Source organism: Notamacropus eugenii (genome assembly GCF_028372415.1).
Source record: "Notamacropus eugenii isolate mMacEug1 chromosome Y unlocalized genomic scaffold, mMacEug1.pri_v2 SUPER_Y_unloc_7, whole genome shotgun sequence".
Classification (NCBI taxonomy): Eukaryota; Metazoa; Chordata; class Mammalia; order Diprotodontia; family Macropodidae; genus Notamacropus; species Notamacropus eugenii.
The window spans coordinates 341,518-368,412 of NW_027325145.1; the positions used below are offsets into that span (position 1 = coordinate 341,518).

General features: G+C 32.7%; 2 protein-coding genes and 1 pseudogene across 10 annotated transcripts in view; 2 read left to right on the top strand and 1 right to left on the bottom strand.

Moving 5' to 3' along the window:
- Positions 1-23,230, bottom strand: part of LOC140517018 (PHD finger protein 6-like) — a 46,074-nt gene extending 22,844 nt beyond the window's left edge. For 2 of the 7 annotated variants that reach the window (XR_011971440.1, XM_072627864.1), the window contains exons 1-4: positions 19,545-22,189; positions 19,280-19,381; positions 7,993-8,126; positions 7,743-7,786 (exon numbers count right to left, since the gene is read on the bottom strand). Coding sequence is in view for 6 of the 7 variants with exons in the window: in XM_072627864.1 (XP_072483965.1) it covers positions 7,743-7,786; positions 7,993-8,126; positions 19,280-19,381; positions 19,545-19,682 (418 nt within the window). In the remaining variant the exon portion in view is untranslated. Of the gene's footprint in view, positions 1-7,742; positions 7,787-7,992; positions 8,127-9,898; positions 10,024-19,279; positions 19,382-19,544 lie in introns of those variants that run through there. The other 5 variants (XM_072627860.1, XM_072627863.1, XM_072627862.1 and 2 more) reach the window with 5 other exon arrangements.
- Positions 16,883-17,507, top strand: LOC140517017 (G kinase-anchoring protein 1 pseudogene; annotated as a pseudogene).
- The window catches only part of LOC140517019 (PHD finger protein 6-like), a 30,531-nt gene continuing 26,865 nt past the window's right edge, over positions 23,230-26,895 (top strand). For all 3 annotated transcript variants that reach the window (XR_011971441.1, XM_072627866.1, XM_072627867.1), the window contains exons 1-2: positions 23,230-24,658; positions 24,865-24,908. Coding sequence is in view for 2 of the 3 variants with exons in the window: in XM_072627866.1 (XP_072483967.1) it covers positions 24,525-24,658; positions 24,865-24,908 (178 nt within the window). In the remaining variant the exon portion in view is untranslated. The remainder of the gene's footprint in view (positions 24,659-24,864; positions 24,909-26,895) is intronic.

Sequence of the window (26,895 nt, forward strand, 5' to 3'; positions counted from 1 at the left end):
TGGAAAACATATACAAATATAAGTAAAACAAAAGGATCCATTTTCATTTAAAGTAACACCTAGGAAGAAAGTTTAATACAAGTATTTCATTGTACTCTTATTTTGTATATATTTTGTATGTTGTATATACTTAGACTAGCCTTGCTGCCTCCCCTGTTAAAAAAGACACATTAACTCCTCAAGAACAGAGCTAGTGGGGATATAGAGGAATATACTGGAAATTTTTTTTGTAATGTTTAAAATCCCCTCTGTTTGGAATGCTTTCTTTTTCACTTGTTTTTGTGTTACTTCTTCAATGGTCTATTAAAATGTTTTCAAAACATTTTTATTTAAAGTTTTGAGTTCCAAAATCTAACCCAGTCCCCTCCCCTCTCCTGAGATTGTAAAGGCATCAGATATAGGTTATATTTATATGCAATTGTGTAAGACACCGAATAGGTTTCTTAGAATTTTCCTATATTTTCCTCTTTAAAATTATTTTAGAAGTATATATGCACATATTTAAAATGTGAATAAAACAGTATCTACTCGTAGAGTTGTGAAGATCAAATAGGAAAATGTATTACATTATTACATCATTAGTGCTATCATGACATATTTCTCTACATGTATGCAAGTTTCCTGAAGGTATTACATTTTTAGTTTTACAAACATGTTTATCTGTCACAAATAGTTTTTTTTTATCTTGTAGGAGATTAAAAATGTGTTCAGTTGAACTTTTCATTTAAGTAAATTTCTTGTTTCTTGAATGCATGGATTTTTTGTGGGATCAAAACAGGACTATAAAGAATCCCCTAATCATCTCTTGAAAGCAATTCCTTAAGTGAAAACTCCTAGGAATAGTATAATCAAATTCCAGAGTTCCCAGCTCAAAGAGAAAATATTGCAAGCAACCAGAAAGAAATAATTCAAGTCTTGTGGAAACATATTCTGGATAACACAAGATTTTAGCAGCTTTTACATTAAAGGATTAGAGGGCTGGGGACATGATATTCCGAAGAAGAGCAAAAGAGTTAGGATAACTTACTCAGCAAAAGTAGGCCAAATTTTGCAGGAAAAAAAGGACATTCAATGAAATTTAGAATTTGTGAGAAATTATAAGTGATTCAATAGTTAAACTCTTCACATTCCTACATGGAAAGACGATACTGTGATTCCTAAAATCTTTCTCATTATTCGATAGGAGCGTACACAGAAAGAGAGAACAGGTGTGGATTGAATATGATGTGATGATTATCTTTAAACATAAAATTAAGAAGAAAAAGGAATGTTCTGCAAAAGGGGAAAAGGGAGAGATAGAATGGGGTAAATTATCTGCCAGAAAGAGTAGCAGGGGAGGAAGAAATGGAGGTGGGAGAAGGACAGGTTGAACTCTTAGCAGAACTGGCTCAAAGAGGAAATAAAATACTTAGCTGGATACAGAAATCTATGTTACTCTACAAGAAAGTATAAAGGGAAGGATATAAGAGAAGGGAACTGAAAGAAGAGAGGGTGGGTTGGTAGTCTGAAAGCAAAAACAATTCTAAGGAGGGACAGTGTGAAAGGAGGGAGAGTAGGATCAATAGAAGAAGATCAACAGGGAGACACAGAATGAAGGCAAATAGTAATCATAACTGTAAAAAAGAATTTATATCAAGTTTCTCTAAAGATGGCTTCATTTCTCAAACATATAGGGAACTGAGTCAAATTTATAAAAAAAAAAAAGTCATTCTCCACTGCAAATGGTCAAAAGATATGAACAGGCAGTTTTCAGACAAAGTAATCAAAGTTACCTCTATTCATATGAAAAAAAGCATTCTTAATCACTAAGAGATTAGTGAAATGCAAACTAAAACAGCTCTAAATTACCACCCCACACCTACATCAGTCAATAAGACAAAAAATAAAAATAACAATATGTTGGAAGAATAGTTGAGACACTAACGCACTGTTGGTGGAATTCTGCAGAAGGATTTTGAAGTATGTTCAAATGGCTATAACACCCTCTGACAGAGGAGCACCACTACTAGATCTATATTCCAAAGGTGGAGAAAAAGGAAAAGGATCTATATGTAAAAAAATATTTATAGCAGTTATTTTAGCACTGGAGAAATATTGAAAAGCAAGGGGATGGTTGTGAATTGGAGAATGACTGAACAAAATGCGAGATATGATTCTGATGGAAGACTATTGTTACTAAAAGAAATGATGATCAGGATGTGTTCAAAAAGCCTAGAAAGACTTACAAGAACTGATGCATAGTGAAGTGAACCAAACCAGAAGAACTTTGTACACAGCAATTGCAATGCTGTTGGATGAAGAGCTATGAATGCAATGAAATGATCCAAGATAATCCCAAAGGACTCATGATGAAAAATAATATACCCATCTTCAAACAACTCTTATAATCTAAATGCAGATCAAAGCATACTGTTTTTACTTTATTTTTCTTGTTTCTTTTACTGTTTTCTTTCACAACATGACTAACACGGAAATGTCTGGCATGAGTGCACACATACAACCCATAGTAAATTGCTGGCCTTCTCAATGGGGCTGAGGAGGAAGAGTGAGACAGGGACCAAATCTGGAACTCAAAATTTTAAAAAAACAAATATTAAAAATTGTTTTTAAATGTAATTGGGGAAAAAAAGAAATGTTAAACCAAATAATCAAAGAAATATAGGAATTGAGGAACAATGACAAAAACAGAATCAACATTAGTGACAAATGGAGGAAAATATAAACCTCTCATAACTTTTACATGTGAAGAAATTAAAAAATATATTAAAAAACAGGCGTAGATCAGAAAAGAAAGAAAATAAAACCCCACATGCTGGTGCTGAGAAGTGACACATTAAAGAAACTACTGACAGAATAAAAATGAAGGGCTGAAAAATATTTTTTAAACTATGCATCAAGTGAATCTAAAAAAAGCAAGACATGAAACTGTGTATGTCTTTTGGTCCAACAATGCCACTTGTTAGGTCTATATCCCAAAAAAACCCAGAATAAAGGGGAAAAGACCTATCTGTACAAAAATGATTATAGCATCTCCTTTTGTGGAGGCAAAGAACTGGAAACTGAAGGGATACCCATCAATTGGCAAGGCAGAAATTGGAAGAATATATCAATGGCTTCCTGACAGAAACACTCAAATGAAAGTTTCCAGGAACATCATTGTAAAAATTCATAACTCTAAAGTAAAAAAAAAAAATAAAAATACTGCAAGTGGCCAGAAAGGAAGAGTTCAACTACTATAGAGGTATGGTCAGAACCACATAAACTTAGCAGCACAACTTTACAGAAGCAAAGAGCTTGGAATACGATCATCTCAAAGGCAAAAGATATAGGTTCATAATCATGAATTACCAACCCCAGCCACAAGGAAAAAAAATGGACCTTAATGAAAAAGGATTTATAAGGCATTCTTGATACAAAGACAAGAGCTGATTGGCAAATCTGATAGGAGACAAGAAGTAGAAACATGAATAAGAAAGCATAAAAGATTATCACGATTAAATCACTAACATTCTTATATGGGGAGATGATATATGTAATCTCTCAGAATTCTGTCATTAGTAGGCATTATTCAGTCATTTTTCAGGTCACATTTAAAACCAACTCTTCATGACCCTGTTTGAGCTTTGGGGGTTTGGGGGTTGATTTTTGGGTTTTTTTGCAAAGATACTAGAAGGGTTTGCCATTTTTTCCTCCAGCTCCTTTTACTGATAAGAAAAATGAGGTAAACAGGGATAAATGACATACATAGTTAGTAAATGTCTACGGACAAATCTGAACACTAAGGATGATGAAGATCACTGATTCCAGATCTACCCATATAAGGTTAGGTGGAGAACTTGTGTGTGGTTCTTTTGTTTTTGTATGACATTGATAGAAGAAAAGGGTTGGAAAGAGAATTGAGTAGATATAAGGGATGTATAATAGATATAGATATATTAGGTATAGAACTGAATAAATATAAAGGGAGAGAAAGAATGGGAAAATAGTGCGTACAAATGGGATGCAGGAAAAGAAGTGTAAATAACAGAAAAGCAGACAATAGCGGTAGACAAAATTTCAATCTCATTTTCATCTGAACTAGTTAAAAGAGGCAAGAATACACAGACAGTCAAAGATAGGTACACAAATACATTTCACCCACAGGAAAGAAAGGGGTTGGGCACAAGGAAAGGCAAAGAGAGAAAATTGTCTAAGAGAAGCATTAATCAGAAGTAAAATAGACTCTTAAAGATGGGGCAAAAAAAAAAAAAAAGAGGATAAGCATAAAAGAATAGGATTGACGGAAACACATAGTATTCATTACTGAGAACTACAACAGAACAGGATAATACAATGAATTAGAAAAAAAATTGTATGTTGTTTACACAAACACATTTACAATTAAAATAAGCCTCCAGAACAAAACCTATTTTGCACGAGATGAAGAAACAAAAGCAAAGATAGCAATCTCAGGCAAAGCAAAAGCAAAAATAGGTCTAAATTAAAAAGGATAAACAGGAAAACGTTTTTCAAAGATGAATGAATACAAAACATATATGAACAAACAGCATCTAAATTCTTAAAGGGAAAGTTAAAAAAGTAACAGGAGGAAATAGTAAAACTATAACAATGGGGGGACCTTGATTTATTTCTTTCATACCTAGATTCACTTAGGCAATAAATGAAAAGTGAATGACCTGAACAAAATTTTAGAAAAGTTAGATATGACAGATCTCTGCAGAATAATCAATGTGAAAAGAAAGCTATATGTATTTCTCAGCTGCGTACATTCACAAAAATGAGTTTAGGACACAAAAACCTCACAAACACATACGTAAGAGCAAAAGTACTACCAACAATAATGCAATAAAAATTACATTAATTTAAGGACCAGCAAAGGCCAAAAATTAATAGGAAATTTTAAAATGCAAAAAAAATGTGATGGCCCAGGCTGCAAATAAAAAAAAAAAATTAACAGGAAACTAAATAATTGGGTACTAAAAAATGCACAGATCAAAGAAAAAATTACAGAAACAATCAATAATTGTATTAAAGAAAATTACAATTATAAGACATACAAAAATTAGAGTGATGTAGCCAAAGTAATGCTTAAGTGAAAAATTTCATCACTAAACTCATTTTTAAATTTTTATTTACTTTTAATAGTATTTTATTCTTTTGAATTACACATAAAGACTATTTTCACCATCCATTTTTAATATAATTTTGAGTTCCAAATGTTTCTTCCTCCCTCAATCAATCTGATATATGTTACAGATGTGCAATCATGTAAAACATATTTCTACATCCAAACTCTTTTGTTAATTTAAAAAAAAGGGGAAAGAGCACATCAACAAACTGAGAAAAAAAACTAGAAAATCAACCATTTAAAAATCCCCAACTAAATCAAACCAAAACAGAAATCCTGAAAATCAAAGCAGAGATACATAAAATTGTAAGTAAAGAAACCACTGAATAAATGAAACTAGGAGCAGGTCTTTAAGAATAAAATAAAATACATAAGTGATAAATTAACAAAAGGAAGAAAATCAAATTACCAGTATCAAAAATGAAAAACCTGAGTTCATAACTAATAAAGAATAAAGATAATTATTATTTTGTTCAAATGTATATCAATAAAACTTATAATCCAAATGAAATGGAAGAATATTCGCAAAAATATACCCAGATAAACAAAATAGATATTTATCACTTATCCTTGCTGTAGAAAAAGAAATTAAACAAGCCACAAATGAACTCCAAAGTAAAAGTCATAGGAACAAATGGATTTGTAAGTGAATTCTATCAAACACTATCGGAACAATTCATTCAAATACTACACAAAGTGAGAAAAGGAAAAGACAAATTATATAACAAATTACATGACACAAATAACATCTTTAAAATTAATGTCTTAGAGTCAAAGGAAATTTAAAAAACTAGAGATCAATATCCCTAAAGAATATTGGTATATAAATGTTAAATGAAAATTTAGGTATGAGGCTATAATCACGTATTACAAAGATCATAAACTACAACCAAGCTGCAATATATTGTCTGTTCTTGACTGTTGTTGTACAATTAGTGAAGTTTTTAATCTCCACAAGAAAGCTTCCTAGGAACCAGGGAATCTGTTATCCCTGGTTTATTTACAATATTCTTATGATGCACCAGTCCATAAATCTATCACTCTGTATTGACAGACAGGGCTGATTACTAGCCCCATCTGGGTGTTAGCCCACTTTCTTCAGTGTTATCAATCATAGTGTACTCTGTCCCCCAATGTTGTTTATGGTGTAGTCTCTTGTATTGTTGTCTCTTCCCCAGTTTACCCTGCACTGACCAAAAGTATGTTAGAGCTTACGAGCCATGCCTTCAGGTCTTTGGACACTGACACAGTTCAACTGACCCAATTTGTTGGTTACTGCTTTTTGTTGTTCGCTAATTTTTCAGTAATGCCCAAGTCTTTATGAACTCATGTAGGGTTTTCTTGGCAAAGCTGGTGGTTTGCCATTTGCTTTTCAAGATCCTTTTACAGAAGCAGAAATTGAGGCAAATAGGGTTAAGTGACTTGCCTGTCATTATAGAGCTGGTAACTGTCTGAGGGCAGATTTGAATTAAGGTCTTCCTGACTCCAGGTGTAGCATTATCTAGTGTACCATCTAACTGCCCTTAATTACTGCACAAATTGTTTATACTCAAAGCACCGTCTGTCAGTTTACCTTAATTTTCAAACATAACAAGTTCTTGACTAAACAAGAGATAAGGAGGAGGTGCAAAGGTGGTAAATGATTTTGAGTTCATAAATTAAAAAGACTGTACACAAACTGAATGCAGGTAAAATAAGCAAAGCAGGTAATTGGGAAGTGTAAGATATTCAGTGCAATTTTTTCTTAATAAGATGTCATTTCTAAGGTAAATGTGGAGCTGAATCAATTTCATGAGAATAAAAGGTATTTCCCAACTGATAAGCTGCAAATAACAACGAGGTAAACTAGCTAAGAAGCAAAAAAAAAAAGTATAGTTAGAAAAGGTGGAGAGTCCATAGGAACATAAGCATACTAATGTGCTGTTAGTGGAGCTTTGAAATGGATCATTACGAAAAGGCTGTTAAACTGTGCATTGCGTTTGTTTTTGTTTTTACAAAAGTAACTCTTTGTCACTTTCCGCTACCACTCAGTGGGTACCTGTGGAAAACTGTGATTTCTGACATGAGACTGGCCTATCTTCTTGTTTTTGCTGTATAATTCATTGATAACACTGCTTGCTGTTGTTCTTTTTCCATAGTTCCTTCTTGGTTTTGAGTTGTTTACACTCACTATTATCGTGTTGTCATTAGAAGAGATAATGGCATGTAGTTGAAGTTTTACATTGGTCTGCATAAAATGTTAGAATAGGAATAACGAAAACAAAGATATCTTGTCCAATGGGTAGAGCCTCCTTACTGTTATGTCACAGAAAAAACATAAAGAACAAGCACACAAAATAAAAAGGAATATGGGGAAAGGGATATGTATCCCTACTGAACTGAAGTGTACAAGTTTTAACCCTTCTTTTATTCTTCTATGAAGATTGCTGTAATAGTGGGTATGTGCCACAGCCTTTCTGGATCTCAATTATCTATCAAAGACAGTGTGACTAAACATCATTCAAAGTTCCTTTCACCTTGCAATCATATCTTTTCAGACCATGAATCTATCACTAATTTCTTCAACTCTACAAAATTTGCATTTTACCAAAAAGGAAAAGCATTAAGTTTTTACCTTCAGAGTTTTGTCCAGGGTTCTTATGGTTTTTACAATAAAGCCTATAAAATAAAAGTTAAATATTATGCAAGGAATCAACCACATAAACCATTTAAATTTTGTAAAAAGGTAGAGTTTCTTGTTCTTTGTAAAACTCTTAGATTCGAATAAATTCCTTATATTCAGTTCACTAATAGAAAAACTGATTACATATTTACAAAAAAAGATAGAACATTAAAAAAACTGGAAAATAAAGGAAAGTAATCACATGTAAATCCCTTGTGAAGGTTCCTCTTGCATCTGAGCTCTGTCATGTAAGGCACAGAGGTAGTGATATGTTCTGTGACATGTTTTCACATCACATCCAATTGTTGCTCCTGGACAATGGCATAAAGAACACATCTACAGCAACATAAAATAATTACAATCAGATTTTACTAAATGTATATTGCTAGATATTATTAGAACAGATATATAGCACATTTTTTCTAGGAAAAAAAGATCACTTACTGCAGCAGTTGTGATTGATAGTAACAATCAGTGATTTCATAGGGATTCATATTGCCTTTGCAACTTACTTCAAGTAATTACTTTCACTTTATGTACTGAAAATTGTGTCCTGTATCAAGCCCCATCTATTAGTTATTAATAAAATTAAGTGTAATAATCATGCTGTAAATCAGAAATAATGAAGGAAATGCAAATCAAAAGTACCCTGTAGTTCTACCTCATGGTCTGCAAACTGAAAAAGCAACAACAAAAAGTTGATGTTAAGTATGTAGGGATGTGGAATGATAGCATAATAGTAATAATAAGTATACATTAATGATAGAGCTGTGAAATGGTGCAAAATTTCGCAAACATCCCCCAAATAATTATAACAGCTGTTTTTATGGTAGACACTGGAATTGGAGATAAACATTTCCCATTAAGTGGGAAATAGATAAACTAACTGTGGTATATGAATGTAATGGAATACTAATGTGATGTAAAAACTTACATGTAATGAATGTAAAGGATTATGCAAAAGTCTGCATGAACTGACACAGACTGAAGTAAACAGAGTGAAGCATATATGGCAACTATGGCAATGTAAATGAAAAGAAAGTGACACACCATACAATCAAAAGTAAATGTGACAAAATTCATGAAATCAAAAAGGACTCAGATGGAGATACAAGACTTTCCTACTGCCCAATTCACTTTTTTGTAGAAGTGGAAAGACAAGTATTACACACCTATTTCTTTAATATTGCTGTTTAGTATAACATTTTTTCGATAACTGCTATCGAATAATTACTACAAAACAGAAGTTTTATACTAATTCTTATTTGTTTCAATTATTTTTTCTTTTTATTTGAAGATTGTACATAAAATGCTACCATGTGCAATATCAACAGAAATCTGGAACATAAGGTTGCGCTGAATTTGGAGCACAAGTTAAATTTCTTTATAAATGCTTGGTACAGGAATATTATTTTTGTTATTTTCCCTGTGGTTTTTAACATTCTTTAAAATCAGATACATTGCAACTTCCAGAAGTCAAGATTTTTCTGTTATAAAAATAAATGTGGCCGTTTCAATTTAACCACGCATGTGCAATAGGAAGGCTGGCGCATTTAAAAAAAAAGCGGGCGGGGGAGGGGCGGACAAGAAGGGAGACTTGCGCATGCTCTGTAGCTAGGTGACTGACGCGCTGTTTACGCCGAGGAACGTGCCCACGTTCTATAATAATATAATAATTAATACTTAATACTGTTCATGATATCTTTGTAACACTTCCTTGCCTTTAAGATTCAATTAAAATTCTATATGCTTTCAAGTTTTAAATGCAATTTTGTCATAATAGCTGAAGTTAGTACGATGTACAAAGACTTTGATCTCATACTCAATTTATAGGTAAGAAACGCTCGTAAACATGAAATACCTTGCCCTGAACATATAGTTACTTGTTTTTTAGGGCTGGAACTAAAATGTAAGATCACGTTCAGTGACCATTCCAATATATGTAGCTGGTCCTCAATATTATCTACAAATCTTCAAAATTATCAATCAAGACTAAAGGAAACACGGATTACAAAAAAAGAAAAAAAGTAAATCAATGGTATCAAAAATTAAAAGCATAAATATATTATTAATAAACATGAAAGGTAACAGAAAAGTGAGAGCCTCACAAAATATTTTGAGTATATATTTTTTGGACATGGATAACACAGGACTTTGTTTTGCTTCACCGTATACATCAGTAATGGATTTTATTGTTATTGTCTTCTCAATGTGGAAGGCAGAGAATTCAGAACTGGAAAAAAAGATATTAAAAATAAAACCAAATGAAAGTCGAACAATGAATTTATAAACTTCAACAGCACCTATTTAAAAAAAAACCTGACAAAACAGATTGATAGCTAGCTAACTACAGTTTTTAAATCAACTAAAAAAAAAATACAATTTTGCATACCAAAACAAAGAGGAAAACTTAGAAAAACTGAGGAATTAAAAAAATTTTAAGAAACTAATTTGATGCTCACTTGATACTGACAAAAATGATCACTTACAGAAATAGAGGAATACTTAAAAAATTTAACATATTAACACTGTAAATAACCCAATATTGGACAAACTAGAAATGAATGAACATTTTGGGGTAGTAGCGCAGCTTGAACATCAACTGTATTCACAAATTTTATCACACATTGAAAGAAAAATTCCTTCAAACACTATATAAACTGTTTTCATTAATATGAAAAAATTTTCCAGTTTCTATGACATGAAAATATGGTGTTGCCCCCTAAACTAAAGAGAAACAAAGCACAAAAAGAAAATTACAGAACAATACCTACTAAGATTCATATACAAATTTCCAAAAGTATTATCAAATACAATAAAACAATTCACTAGAAAGATTATACACTATGACCAGAATAGGCTTATAACAGGAATGATTGGTTAGCTCCATTTAAAATTCAACAAATCATGTTAACAAAGTACCTAGCAAAAAGTAGGTGCTCAATAAATGTTTACTGTATTGAAATGAATACGAGCAATTGCACAAAATAAATTTTATGATTGTATCAACAGATGGTGAAAAGCTTTTTGTCAAAATCCAATAAAAATCACAGGAATAAATAAAAGTTTTCTTAAAAAACTAACTAATCTTTATCTGGATCCAACAACAAACATTACATATAATGCAAAAAACTTGGGCTGTCTAACAACATGACAGTAAAGCAACAACATTATCTCAAGTTTTCTGCAATATATTACAATGTATTTACAGAATTCTAAAGCCCACTAAAAATTAAAAAATCATAACAATTTCAGAAAACTTGCAAGATATAAGCTTAGTCTACATAAAATCATCAGTACTACTATAAAGGAATGAATGAAGGGAAGGGAAGACATAGTGATGACAATAGATTTGCTTCCTTTTTATATTCAGAGAAAACCAAGAGACATTTGAGGTTTACCCTTTAAAGAAAACTTTAACCATCATGGAAAAAGGGGTTTCATTCATTCCACCCTAGATGCAAACTTGCCTTTTTGGGCTAGATTTTACCTGGATTTTCTGAAAAGGCCATCTACCACACATGCCTCTTTTTACTCTCTCTTCTTAATCCCTCACTATCTAAGAACACACATTATCATCCCACAAAAACTATTCTCTCCAAAGTTACCAGTGATCTCCTGGTACCTTTTCTCAGTTTCTTGATGGCTCTGCAGCCTTGGAAAGTGTTGGTCAGCATCTCATTTTTGATCCTCCATTCTCTGTTTTCTGGACAAGTCTCTTTCTTCATTCTTTTCTTCCCTTTCTAACCACTCCTTCTGTCTCCTTTACTACATCCTCCTCCAGATCATGCCCTCTATCCATAAGTGTCCCTCAAAATTCTATCCTGGATTCTCTTCTCCTGCACCGTGAATCTTCACTCTGATTGAGCAAGGAACAAGTTGTGGAAACAAATGTGCATCTCTAGTCTCAGAATCAGAATGAGGAAGCCAAAACCAAAACAGAGCTGGTAAGTGAGTGTCACTAAACCTAGAAAAGACGTTCAGTGAGTCCCAAATGATGGAGTCAAATCTACTGGAAAAAACAAACCTAGGTCAGAAACTTGCAGATCTCAGACCACTAGGGCAGTGAACAGACCTACCCTTGGATCATACAACTTTGGGACAACTGAAAGACATAAGAGAACAGAAATTCACTCCAGATATCTCAATCCCCCATAAATGTACATAGTCCACTCATGGTCCAAAGACAAATAGGTTGTAAAAAATCAAAAACTAAAAATAGCTATAATCTCAAAAGAAAAACTGGTCACAAATACAAAAGAACGAAATGACTTGAAAACACAAATCCTCAAAGATAAGAATTCCAGTAATAGTTACACTAAGAGTTAAACAGGAAACTAAAATATTATTGTAGAAACCAAGTAAAAGCAGCATACAAAAAATAAGAAAAGACGCAAAAATTAGGAAGCTATGAAAAGAAAACTAATAGTTTGGAAAAAATTAAAAATCCAATTGAAGAAAAATGACACCTCCAAATATAGGACTCACCAAAAGGAGTCTAAATAGTCGATGAATAATAATATAAAGTAAGAAAAGAAGACAGGAAAAAAAACAGAAATATGAATTATTACATAGGAGAAACAACTGACCCTGGGAAAGAGGTTGAAGAACAATTTAAGAATCACCCTAATACCAGAACAAAACAAAACAAAAAAAGAGCCTAGATGACTTCCAAGAAATCATAAAAAGAATTTGTCTAAATGTTAGATTCAGAGGACAAGGTAGAAAATGAAAGGATATACTAGTGACTTCCTGAAATCCCTAAATGAAAATTCCCAGAAGTCCAGTTAAAGAAAAAAAAAGCAAGGAGCCAGAAGTAAACAATTCAAGCATTAAGAAACCTCCAACTTTCCTACTGAATCCTGATACAAAAAAAAAAAAATTAAATTAAATATTAGCAAGGAGACCAATAACACTTTACAAAGATCATCAACTACACCCTGATGGATTTATGCCAGGAGTGTAGTGTTGGTTTAATGTTAAGAAAAATGTATAATTGATTGTTAATAATATTGTATGATTACTGAAATGCAATAAAAGCTTTGGACAACATACAACAGCAATTCCTGTTATAAATGCTAAAAACCATAGAAGGAGACAAAGATTTCTTTAAATAATGAGTAGTATTTCTCTAAACTAAGGGCAAGCAATATCTGTATTTGGGATAAGCTAGATAGCTCTACAACAAGATTGAAGTGAAGGATGTTCATTTTCACTATTACTATTCAATATGGTACTACAAATAATAACTATACCAATAAAACAAGAAAAAGAAATTGAAGGAGTAAACACAAGTAAAGAGAACACAAAACTATCATTTTTTTTTGCAGAGGTTATGAAGATTTACTTGGAAAACATTAATCTAAACATTTAACAACTTCATCAAAGTTGCAGGATACAAAACAAACTTGTGTAAATCATCATATATTACCAACAAAAACTTAGCCAGAGGAGATAGGGAGAAAAATTTAGTTTAAAATCACTTTTGGCAGTACAAAATACTTGGAAATCTATCTGACAAGAAAACACTGAAACTATATGAACACAATTACAAAACATTCTTCATACAAGGAAAGAGATATCTAAATAATTCAGGAAGCATTAATTGCCATATCTAGTCTAAATCAGTATTATAAAAATGATAATACTCCTTAAATTAATTTACCAATTTATTGCTATTCCAATCTATCAAAAAATCATTTCATAAAGCTAAAAAAAATCATGACAAAAGCTTGTGTGTGAAGGGAAGCAATAAAAAAAAATGAAAAGGAATGGCATCTAGCAGTACCACTTCTCAAACTACATTACAAACTGAACTTATCAAAACAATTTGATATCGCTTAAGAAAAAGACAGATTAGGTACATGATAGTCAGAAGAAAATGTCCACAGATAAACTTACCATTGAACAAAAAACTGTTCAAAAAAATAAGCAAGTCTCGACAGCAAAATAAGCTCAAAATTGGTGCATGATTTTCAAAACAAAAGGCTGTCATCCTTAGTTGGACAAGTAATACATTTTCTGAGAGATTTATTGATGGACGAGCTTATGACCAAACACTACAACAGATTGCTTAAGATGCCAAAAAAACAACAGCAAAATGACAAGATGGCTATAAAGGATGGGGAAATTCATAAGAAAACAGGTATACAATACACTGTTGCTGGATATGGGAACTAATGTTATTTCAGGGCAGATAGTAACACTAAAGAAATAAATATTATAATATTCAGAGACAAAGGAATTCATTCTAATGGCAAAACAGGATCATTTTAATTTTTACATATCCTCTAAAAAAGTGTCACCTAATTCCAAAATGATTTGCTCATGTGAATAATTTTTTATTGCTATCTGAAAAATTAAAAAATTAGAATCTCAAATTCATGATTTACAAGATATGTATGATTTGCAATAATGGTATGCATCAAACCAAAACTCAGCTTCTTTCTATGCTCATAGTGATATAACCCATCACATACTTCAAACAATAATTTGATTTTATCAAGACATACTGACATAGTCATATTCCTTTTCATTTTACCATTTTATAATAAACTAAGTAATATATTTTGAAGAGCCATACAAGCAGATGAAGGAAGTACATCAGAATTCATAAATACAGATTGCTCTTGGAAAATAACAGTATCAGGCGTAAAAGGAAAGGAAAATGTAGAGTCTATTAAAAGTCTTCTTTTTAGTTTCTGCTTGAAATATTAAATAACATTTCACTGCTCCAAAAACCACTTACCCATATCATTCTCTTAAAAGCAAATGAGAAAAAAGATGTCAGGATACTAGATTAAAAATACAAACCACCATTTAGGACAGAAAGGGGTTACTAAGCACTGGAGATTCTAAGAAAATCAAAGAAGTCCCTACTTTCAAGGAGGTCATAATTCACTGGGGAAAACAACATCCAAACAATTACATATATATGAAATATATACATGACAACATAGGGGGAGGTTGTACAGAGTATGACAGAGAAAATCATTTCCAGAGGGCAATATGTGAATTGAAATGACAATAAAGAACATTCTAGGCATAGCAGAGAAAGTTAGGAGGGAAAGATTATGAAGGTCTATTAAACCCTAATAGAGAATTCAATATTTGATCTTGGAAGTAAAAGAGAGTCTTGTAGTTAGTGTATCATGTACTTTAGGAAGATCATTTTTTGCAGTTGTCAGTAAGTCTGTCAAATACATATTTAGTAAATGTGCCAAGATACAAAAAAGAAAAACAGTTCTTTCATACTCAAGAAGATTATAATCTAATGAGGAAAGATAATACACAAAAGGAAAGCTCAAACTGAAGGGGAGGGACAGGTCAGAAGAGGTGTCAACAAAACAATATGGTAAACAAATTACATAAATCCTGTTATTTGTATCTCCTTACAAGAGACTAAACACTAGTGAGACAAAAAAGAGCCAAGACAGTTTCTGCCTTCAAGAAACTCACAATCTAATGGAAGAAAAAAAAACTATGCAAATAAAACATATACAATGTAATCTACTACATGTAGTTTAAAATGCCTTAAAGACAGTTGGAGGTGTGAGATTAGAAGTCAGCACACAGATTGTGGCAGGAAAGTCAGATGATAACTGAATCTGTGGAAGCTGATGAGATCAGCAAATGAAAAAGAGAATGAAATGAAGGAGAGCAAAAGAGGGCCCAAGGGGATATTTTTGGTTATATGACAAAGGGCAAAAGGAAAGCAGAGTGGCAGCACTTAGGTAGTGTTCAAGTGCCAAAACCAGAGAGGTTAAGGAAAATAAGCATTGAGAATTTGGCAACTATGAGGTCAACAGTAACTTTGGAGAGGGTTGTTGTATTGTGTTCATCCTTCCTGCCAAGGAAGACCATGCCATCAGAGAAATGATGACATGAGTTGCACTTCACTTTGTTCTGAGAGCCATTTGAATCCAGTCATCAGATATTCGTCACGTAGAATGGAGGTTGCTCAGGTTGCAGCCGGAGATCTTGGGTCCTTTAAGCCAAGATGTATTCAGATACTCACTTAGAGTGAGGCAATGCACATGAATAGGTGTGTTTAAGAAGTAATCAGGGGATGGCTCCTTTAATGAAGCAAAGAAAAGAAAGACATCAGGCTTGGAGGGAAACAGCAACAGTTACTGTAGATATTCCTTCTTAAGCCAGGAAGGTCCAGACCAGAGTCTTTAGACTGGGGGTAAGGGCCCTATAGTGTCTCAGTTTCAGAGTGCAGTAGGTTTAAAGTTCAGTTTCAGTTCCAGCGAAGGGAGACTAACTAGTAAAAGAGTAGCCATCTTTTGGCCATGCAAATAGTTTTGGTAGAATGATGAGGTTGGAAGCCAGAATGTAAGGATTAAGAAAGTAAGAGGAGAGAAGCCACAGACTCAATGTGTAGAAAATCTGGCTTGAGGAGCTGCCATGTAGTTAGTAAGCTGAGGAAGAGGAAGAGGACAGAATGAGGGGGAAACTATAGAGGAGAACAGTGGTCTTAAATACAGCCTATCCAGATTCTTTCATTGCTTTACCTTGTGCTAGGAGATTTGGTGCACCTGTTAACACTACAGGACTGGAAAAGTTGGCTTTTGTTCACAAATAAGAAATTTTTTTTTGACAGACTTAACTTAAGACTTAAGTCTTTACATTGGCTTCTGTTCCCACTACTGCTTCTCATTTTAGTCTCTTCCTAGTAAACAATGTCGGTGGTTCTGATTCTGAGCCTTGGAAGCGAAGAGGTCACAATCTTGGAAAGTCCCAAACTTTGAGGAGCAAACTAACCACACATGAAAAGAAGAAAAGAAAGAAAAAAAAAAGAACGAACAGCAGGAGAGTGAAACAAATGAGCTCAGAAATACTGCTTTTAAGAAGATTCCTCAGAAACTCTGCCAGGAGAAATAAGAAATACAGGTAATGGAGTTCTTCCTAGAGGAGAAGAGAGAAGATGGGGATGACAGAATGGAAGGATGTAATAGAAGGGAGTGTGGATTGGGGAAAGGGGTAATCAGAATGCATGCTGTCTTGCAGTGAGCAGAAAGGAGAAATGGGAACAAAATTTGGAACTCAAAATCTTATGGAGATGGATGTTGAAAATTTAAAATAAATAAATGACAAAAAAAAGAAGAAAAAAGAAATTCTCCCAGGCAGTTTGTAGCTCTCAACATGAGCTTTTATTGCTTTTAAGAAAGACTTCCAAGAAGGAAATTAGCAAGAGTGGAGATGAAGAGATGAACAGCTTATACCTGGAATGTTTGAAGCTGATGTCATTGTTACTAAGCAAAACAGAGCATAAAAAAGAATATGAAAATGCTTTACCTCAATCAAAAAGTATGAATAAAAAGGAAAAAAGAAAGAATCATCAACCAAAAGACAAATAACTGACAATGTTGCTGAAGCATGGAAGAACCAAAAAACTAAAGTTGAAACTTGAAAGGACAGATGCTAAAATTCAGAAGGTGAAAAATAATATTACTCAGTGGGAGTAATATAAATATAAATATAAAGAAGCATAAACAAGAAATTCTTCACTACTGAAAATGTTACAAGGTGAAATGAAAGACAAAGCAGAAATACTTCTTGAACTTGATGAATCACAAAGTATCAAAAATGAGCTACCTTCATGCTGTAGCACATCAAGAAAGATCAAAAGTGAAGTCATTACAAGCAGAATTAAAAAATATCAGGGTCACAGAAAAAGCACAAGAAACTGAAAGGTCTGATCAGAATAGGTGATCATTAGCCATTAAGATCAACACACACAAACTTTTCAAGGTTTTAAAAAAATGTGTAAGGTTAATACTGTACAACTGCTGAACTATGCAGTTTTTGTTGGTAAGAATAAACTAAAATAACTAATTGATTAACCAAATAAAAACTATTTCATTTGTTTTCCACATTCATCACTTCAGTTTTTCATTAGTCAATAAAGCTTACTCTTCCAAAAAAAAAGTAAGAGGAGAAAAAGCTAAGGAATCTATCCTAAAAAAGGCTTTTTATATAACCAGGTGATTAATAGTCAAGAGAAACAGGAAAGATTGAAAATAAGTGGAAGAAACAAGAGAAGAATCAAGAAGAATACTGTATACAGTAACATCAATGTTGTTTTAAGAATGATTTTGAATAAATAAATACCCTAATTAATGATAAAGGACATATGAACAAAGATACTATCTGCATCCAAATAAATTGTAATGTGTACAAAATGATTTCACATACATATTTGTGTCTAATGGTGGTCATTTTAGAGCAGAAGGGGGTAGAAAAAAAGAAATTTACATGACAAATTTGTTGAGTATTTAAAAGAAATAGCAAGTTTATACACAGTTAATTTGCAGTTTCATGTGCAATCATGTTTTTTATTAGCTTCTTTTATGGAAATACTTGTTTTATTCTTTAAATTAGAAAGAAAATTTAAAAAAAGAAGTGAAAGAGTGGCCGTAACAATGGAGGCAATATGTTAGAGGACACAGGCTGGAATGAGATCATTTTAAGAAGTAGAGATGTGAAACAGAGATGAAGGAAAGGGGACAGGTAGAAAGCCCAAGAGTGATGAGAGATCAGAACAGAAGAGGAAAGGAGGCCACAATAAATTATTTTTTCTGTAAAACATAAGGCACTGCTGAGGATTGACAGAAGGGGAGCTACAGAACATATTAAAAAGTTAGGTAGATGTTAAAATTATCTGCATAAACACTATAATTCAACCTATAAAATCTGAGGAAAAAGAGAATAGGGCTAAAGTAGAATATTTGGGAGAAGATCCATCCACCTTAGTAACCTCTTTTTTATTCAGAAAGTATATATTGATTTTAGGAAGGTAAACAATCATAGAAGGAATTAAATAGTTCTCATTGAAGATTAAGAACTACCATTCTAGAAATTCAAACTAAAACTTTTATCTTAACACCAAGACCTTTTGTTATTCAAAATTCCTAAAAATGTGAACTCACATTCTTCGTAACCTCCATATCTCAGACTAAGCTCAAAAAAACATCTTCTTGCATTTTTTTTTATTTTTTGTTGTCTTCCCAGATCAAATGGATAGGATCAATTTGAGAGCAGGTACCTATTCATTTTTCTTTGTATTCTCTGTGGTTCAGTCAATAATAATAATTTATGTATCCAGTTCTTATGGCTTTACTCTCCTTCACTGCTCTTCCCACTGTGTACCAGACAAAGTAACCTACTGTCTATTGCATTCTGTTAACCCTATGTGGAATGTGCAATTCCATACAACTTCCATCTGCAGTTCTTTCTTTTGGACCCAGTTTTTGATGCTATTACTAAATGTTTACTGTAATTATCTCTGTTCATACTTTTACCTGCTTCAAATATCCAGCAAACTTTAAATTCCAATAAGGGTCAGCTTTGGAACAGAAACACCTGACCTGCCACTAATATATAACCAGGTGATTAAAAACATGTTATTTAACCTGTCAGTGCCTTAAAGTTTTAGTTAAAGTTAAATTTTTTTTTATCTTTTAAATATTGAAATTCTGACTTACCAGTTTACTGCCCCTTTTTATTTCTTTTTGAATGTCTTCAACAGAAAATCCACCAAGACACTCATTATCAGAATATGATGATACCAAAGCAGATGAAAACAGCTACAATTATACAAAAAGACACTTGAAAAATCATTCAGATCTTGCCATCACATCATGCATATTTTAAAATATATAAAATGGATATAATTCAATAGAAAGGAAAGATTTTAACATTTAGCAACTATCTATATTTTCATAATTTATTTTTCAAAATTATACCTACCATACATTTATGGTGAGCTACTACTTTCTGATTTCCAGATATTAATAGCTGTCCACATTCCTTGTCACTACTAGATTTACAAAACGCACATCTATGCAATCTTGAACAGCTTTTCTTCTGTCCACCTGAGCTTGACATAGTTTTTGATTAATAACTGAAAAAAAACTACAACGCACACACAAAAAATGCAAGGTCATTAATTTTGAGGCAAAATCTTATTAGCCATAAACAGAGACACCTGATATGTCTTACTCAAAGTTGTATGAACTTCATATGGTAAACTAGAAACACTACTGCATTTGAAGACTTTGTACAATCCAATTCAGGTCATTTAATGCTTCCAGGTTTTTCAGAAATTCTTAACTGTTTTTAATGGCATGGACTATATTGGCGTATTTCTCAGAATCATGTTTTTAATTGAAGGAAAAGCTAAATTTCAACTACAGAGTTACTGAAAACAAAGTTGTAATTTTTATCCATTCAAGTGCATGGATCCTCTAAAATCTAGCCATGATTCCCATGATAAGAACTTTTATCTTAAAATGATCCCTAAGATCTTTTCCTTATGATACTATATTCTGATGACTCTCCTCTATGTACATATGAAGTTCTACCTCTGAAAAAATTGGTTAACCAAAATAAATAAGATTCCTTTCAAGTCTAATGTCCAGTTACTAAGGAATAGCTAAATTTTGTAATGGGATATCATTTGAATTGATACAGAATAAAGTAATCTGAATCAGAAAAACAAAATACACAATAACTACTACACTCTTTAAAAAATTAAAACAAAACTGAACATTATGTATTTATAATCACCTAATCTAATTATGGAAAAAAATTGAAAACATCCATATGCTTCTCCTTTTTTGAAGAATTCTGGAGCCATGTGTGTGGAAGGAGATGTCTTGAGGAGTATAAAGTAGGTTTGTTGAAATAAAAGATATGATATCAAGTAAAAGAAAGATTAGGTTGGATTTTTTTGCTTGGTTTTGGAGGGAAACCAATAATTATTTGGAAGTCAAGAGATGCAACTGAAGCTCAACATTAAAAAATTCTTAACAAATAACCTCTCTGAAAAATAATAATGAAAAGCTTTTATTGTGTATTATGGGCATGAGAAGTCCTACTGATAAAAAAACAAATATAAAACAAAATGGATTGCGTTTTGATATTCCCAGAGATATTCAAGCATCTAATCATGTGTTTCATGTATTTGGTTAGATAAAGTCACTCATTTTACGTGTGAAGAGAGAATGATTCATGTGGGTTTTTAAAAAATATTTCCTATGCCGTCCCTAACAAACGAATGTATTTCTTAGGAAACTGCTAAATTTAACTTTAATGATTTGTCACATAATAATATAAAGTACCTGTAAAGATAAAATATATTTTAGTTTTTAAAACAATTATAAATTTGCTCACTTATTTTTTAATTCAGAAAAAAATTTTTTGGCACTTCATGTTAATAGTGTTAAACTTTGAATCCCATTTCTACCCTATAAAGGTTCTGTAATCTTTAGGAAGTCATTATATTTATATAAATGAGAAAGTCATTTGTGTATTTACATATATTTAGAATTTCTTTGAATGAATAATCTTTTCATTAAAGTGCCTACTTTGTGTCAAGCACTGTGTTGAGTACTAGGTATATACAGAGAAAATCAATTAGTTCTGACTCTCAAACTGTAATCTAATAGAGGAATTCAGTGGCAAAGTAGATGCTAGTGTTTCTTCCTTCATGTCACTTCCATTGATAAAATCTACTCCTCTGGCGTGGAACCACTGGCCAGAGGAAAGGAATGTGGTAGCAAGGACCAGCTGGATCTTCTGTAGCTGCAGCACTGTCCCCAGGCTGCATCACCACAGAGAGCAGGAAGGGGAAGGCATTGCTATTCCCAAGACTGTTGTTCTCAGTCGTGGTCTATCCCCATCAAGGTGTGATAGTGGTTAAGGTGGTGGTGGTTTGACTTACCTGACATAAGGTGCCTGCTGTTTGTCTATCTTTCTTCAGCTAGGCAGTTTGTTCCACTTTCAGGGCTGGTAGCAGTTGATAAGAAAATCATATATAGCCTTACAAGAATCACAGATTTAGGGTTTGCAGGGGCACTGATACCCCTTTAATGTGGATTGGAATCCACGTTCTTTTTATTGAAAAGTAATGATAGATTAGACCTACATTCTTTTTGAGTAGGATAACAAGTTTGTAACTTGACTTCTGTTTTTTCATTGTACAAAACACAACATATATAAATTATCAGGTCAATGTTTTAAGGCATAAGTCTGTCAGTTTGGTTTTGTAGAACTTTGAGTGACTATTGATGCTTTATAAGATTAGTTCAACTTCAGATAATCTTTTTTTTGTTTACAGTCATTTCTATTTACCTTGTATTTGTGCTACATTGTATTATTTGTTGTACCCCAACCATAAATCTGTGATTTTGCACAAGATGTTCTTCAAATAGTTATTTCTGGGAAATATAGGAGACAGCATGTGGTAGGCCGAATCAAAGCACTTTAAACAGTAGCTCCCTTTAGAACCTGAAGTCAACAAATCAGAAATCTTAACCTTTACACAACTTTAGGTTATGAAATTAAAAGCAATTAATTTCATGAAGCCTAATGCCCTACTTCTAGATTTTTTTTTTCCAGTCATGAGTCAGTCACTATTCATACAGAATCAACATGTGCTTAAAATATTTAGGAAATGTTATGTGTGAAATATTATTGTGGATACAGAAGTTCTGGTCTAGTTACCTCACAAAGATTACACCCTGAAATTTAAAGTCATAGCCACCAAAGTTCTTTTGATTGTCAAATGTTTCAAGTTCAGAATTAGGAAGTTGATATGATTCTGTCTGTGGAAAAAAGAGATTTTCATTTGTTTTGTCACCATACACTAAAAATAATGGAACTTATCAGAGTTGAATCTTAAATCTTCTTTATGCATAATTTCCTGAGTGTAAGAACAGGGACTGCTTCATTTTCACTTGTATTTATCATAGTATTTTATATATTTAATTTATCTTTCCAATTTTTTGTGATTTTAAAAAATGATGTATACATTTGTTTATTAACTAGTATCGTTCACTACATAGAACAGAAATTGAAATTTGCAATAATGTAACAAAGTTCTTAATTGAAATATTTCTGTTACTAGAACTTTGGATTATTTTTGAAATAATTTTAAAATACTTAATGATGAAAGCAAGAAAGCGAAGCAGGAGTAATATTTAAAGAAAAACAACTCCCAAAAGAAGAAAAATTGTGTTTAAAAGGAGGCTAGAGAAATCCCTGGGGGCAGAATTCAGAAAAGGAAGTGTTTTCTTCAGAAATATAAAAATATATAATAATATTTAACAGCTAATTAACTGGTAAACAATAGCTCAAATTTGATCATTTGTTTTACCTATAATAACTGTTTTCTACTCATTACACTACGATGAGCTTCAGAGTAAAACGTTACTGTCATCTATGTTTGTTCTTAAAAAGGTGCTCCACCCTTCGTAGACCCCACTATATCCCAATTTCTAGAAATAGTTCTATAATCAGGAAAAAAACGAAGCATCTCAAACGCAGTAACTCACCTCTATAATCCAAAAGAAAATTTAAGCGTTAGACAAAGAACCAACTCGAAAAATTACCTAGACGTATGATAACGTGGGCACGTTCCTCGGCGTAAACAGCGCGTCAGTCACCTAGCTACAGAGCATGCGCAAGTCTCCCTTCTTGTCCGCCCCTCCCCCGCCCGCTTTTTTTTTAAATGCGCCAGCCTTCCTATTGCACATGCGTGGTTAAATTGAAACGGCCACATTTATTTTTATAACAGAAAAATCTTGACTTCTGGAAGTTGCAATGTATCTGATTTTAAAGAATGTTAAAAACCACAGGGAAAATAACAAAAATAATATTCCTGTACCAAGCATTTATAAAGAAATTTAACTTGTGCTCCAAATTCAGCGCAACCTTATGTTCCAGATTTCTGTTGATATTGCACATGGTAGCATTTTATGTACAATCTTCAAATAAAAAGAAAAAATAATTGAAACAAATAAGAATTAGTATAAAACTTCTGTTTTGTAGTAATTATTCGATAGCAGTTATCGAAAAAATGTTATACTAAACAGCAATATTAAAGAAATAGGTGTGTAATACTTGTCTTTCCACTTCTACAAAAAAGTGAATTGGGCAGTAGGAAAGTCTTGTATCTCCATCTGAGTCCTTTTTGATTTCATGAATTTTGTCACATTTACTTTTGATTGTATGGTGTGTCACTTTCTTTTCATTTACATTGCCATAGTTGCCATATATGCTTCACTCTGTTTACTTCAGTCTGTGTCAGTTCATGCAGACTTTTGCATAATCCTTTACATTCATTACATGTAAGTTTTTACATCACATTAGTATTCCATTACATTCATATACCACAGTTAGTTTATCTATTTCCCACTTAATGGGAAATGTTTATCTCCAATTCCAGTGTCTACCATAAAAACAGCTGTTATAATTATTTGGGGGATGTTTGCGAAATTTTGCACCATTTCACAGCTCTATCATTAATGTATACTTATTATTACTATTATGCTATCATTCCACATCCCTACATACTTAACATCAACTTTTTGTTGTTGCTTTTTCAGTTTGCAGACCATGAGGTAGAACTACAGGGTACTTTTGATTTGCATTTCCTTCATTATTTCTGATTTACAGCATGATTATTACACTTAATTTTATTAATAACTAATAGATGGGGCTTGATACAGGACACAATTTTCAGTACATAAAGTGAAAGTAATTACTTGAAGTAAGTTGCAAAGGCAATATGAATCCCTATGAAATCACTGATTGTTACTATCAATCACAACTGCTGCAGTAAGTGATCTTTTTTTCCTAGAAAAAATGTGCTATATATCTGTTCTAATAATATCTAGCAATATACATTTAGTAAAATCTGATTGTAATTATTTTATGTTGCTGTAGATGTGTTCTTTATGCCATTGTCCAGGAGCAACAATTGGATGTGATGTGAAAACATGTCACAGAACATATCACTACCTCTGTGCCTTACATGACAGAGCTCAGATGCAAGAGGAACCTTCACAAGGGATTTACATGTGATTACTTTCCTTTATTTTCCAGTTTTTTTAATGTTCTATCTTTTTTTGTAAATATGTAATCAGTTTTTCTATTAGTGAACTGAATATAAGGAATTTATTCGAATCTAAGAGTTTTACAAAGAACAAGAAACTCTACCTTTTTACAAAATTTAAATGGTTTATGTGGTTGATTCCTTGCATAATATTTAACTTTTATTTTATAGGCTTTATTGTAAAAACCATAAGAACCCTGGACAAAACTCTGAAGGTAAAAACTTAATGCTTTTCCTTTTTGGTAAAATGCAAATTTTGTAGAGTTGAAGAAATTAGTGATAGATTCATGGTCTGAAAAGATATGATTGCAAGGTGAAAGGAACTTTGAATGATGTTTAGTCACACTGTCTTTGATAGATAATTGAGATCCAGAAAGGCTGTGGCACATACCCACTATTACAGCAATCTTCATAGAAGAATAAAAGAAGGGTTAAAACTTGTACACTTCAGTTCAGTAGGGATACATATCCCTTTCCCCATATTCCTTTTTATTTTGTGTGCTTGTTCTTTATGTTTTTTCTGTGACATAACAGTAAGGAGGCTCTACCCATTGGACAAGATATCTTTGTTTTCGTTATTCCTATTCTAACATTTTATGCAGACCAATGTAAAACTTCAACTACATGCCATTATCTCTTCTAATGACAACACGATAATAGTGAGTGTAAACAACTCAAAACCAAGAAGGAACTATGGAAAAAGAACAACAGCAAGCAGTGTTATCAATGAATTATACAGCAAAAACAAGAAGATAGGCCAGTCTCATGTCAGAAATCACAGTTTTCCACAGGTACCCACTGAGTGGTAGCGGAAAGTGACAAAGAGTTACTTTTGTAAAAACAAAAACAAACGCAATGCACAGTTTAACAGCCTTTTCGTAATGATCCATTTCAAAGCTCCACTAACAGCACATTAGTATGCTTATGTTCCTATGGACTCTCCACCTTTTCTAACTATACTTTTTTTTTTTGCTTCTTAGCTAGTTTACCTCGTTGTTATTTGCAGCTTATCAGTTGGGAAATACCTTTTATTCTCATGAAATTGATTCAGCTCCACATTTACCTTAGAAATGACATCTTATTAAGAAAAAATTGCACTGAATATCTTACACTTCCCAATTACCTGCTTTGCTTATTTTACCTGCATTCAGTTTGTGTACAGTCTTTTTAATTTATGAACTCAAAATCATTTACCACCTTTGCACCTCCTCCTTATCTCTTGTTTAGTCAAGAACTTGTTATGTTTGAAAATTAAGGTAAACTGACAGACGGTGCTTTGAGTATAAACAATTTGTGCAGTAATTAAGGGCAGTTAGATGGTACACTAGATAATGCTACACCTGGAGTCAGGAAGACCTTAATTCAAATCTGCCCTCAGACAGTTACCAGCTCTATAATGACAGGCAAGTCACTTAACCCTATTTGCCTCAATTTCTGCTTCTGTAAAAGGATCTTGAAAAGCAAATGGCAAACCACCAGCTTTGCCAAGAAAACCCTACATGAGTTCATAAAGACTTGGGCATTACTGAAAAATTAGCGAACAACAAAAAGCAGTAACCAACAAATTGGGTCAGTTGAACTGTGTCAGTGTCCAAAGACCTGAAGGCATGGCTCGTAAGCTCTAACATACTTTTGGTCAGTGCAGGGTAAACTGGGGAAGAGACAACAATACAAGAGACTACACCATAAACAACATTGGGGGACAGAGTACACTATGATTGATAACACTGAAGAAAGTGGGCTAACACCCAGATGGGGCTAGTAATCAGCCCTGTCTGTCAATACAGAGTGATAGATTTATGGACTGGTGCATCATAAGAATATTGTAAATAAACCAGGGATAACAGATTCCCTGGTTCCTAGGAAGCTTTCTTGTGGAGATTAAAAACTTCACTAATTGTACAACAACAGTCAAGAACAGACAATATATTGCAGCTTGGTTGTAGTTTATGATCTTTGTAATACGTGATTATAGCCTCATACCTAAATTTTCATTTAACATTTATATACCAATATTCTTTAGGGATATTGATCTCTAGTTTTTTAAATTTCCTTTGACTCTAAGACATTAATTTTAAAGATGTTATTTGTGTCATGTAATTTGTTATATAATTTGTCTTTTCCTTTTCTCACTTTGTGTAGTATTTGAATGAATTGTTCCGATAGTGTTTGATAGAATTCACTTACAAATCCATTTGTTCC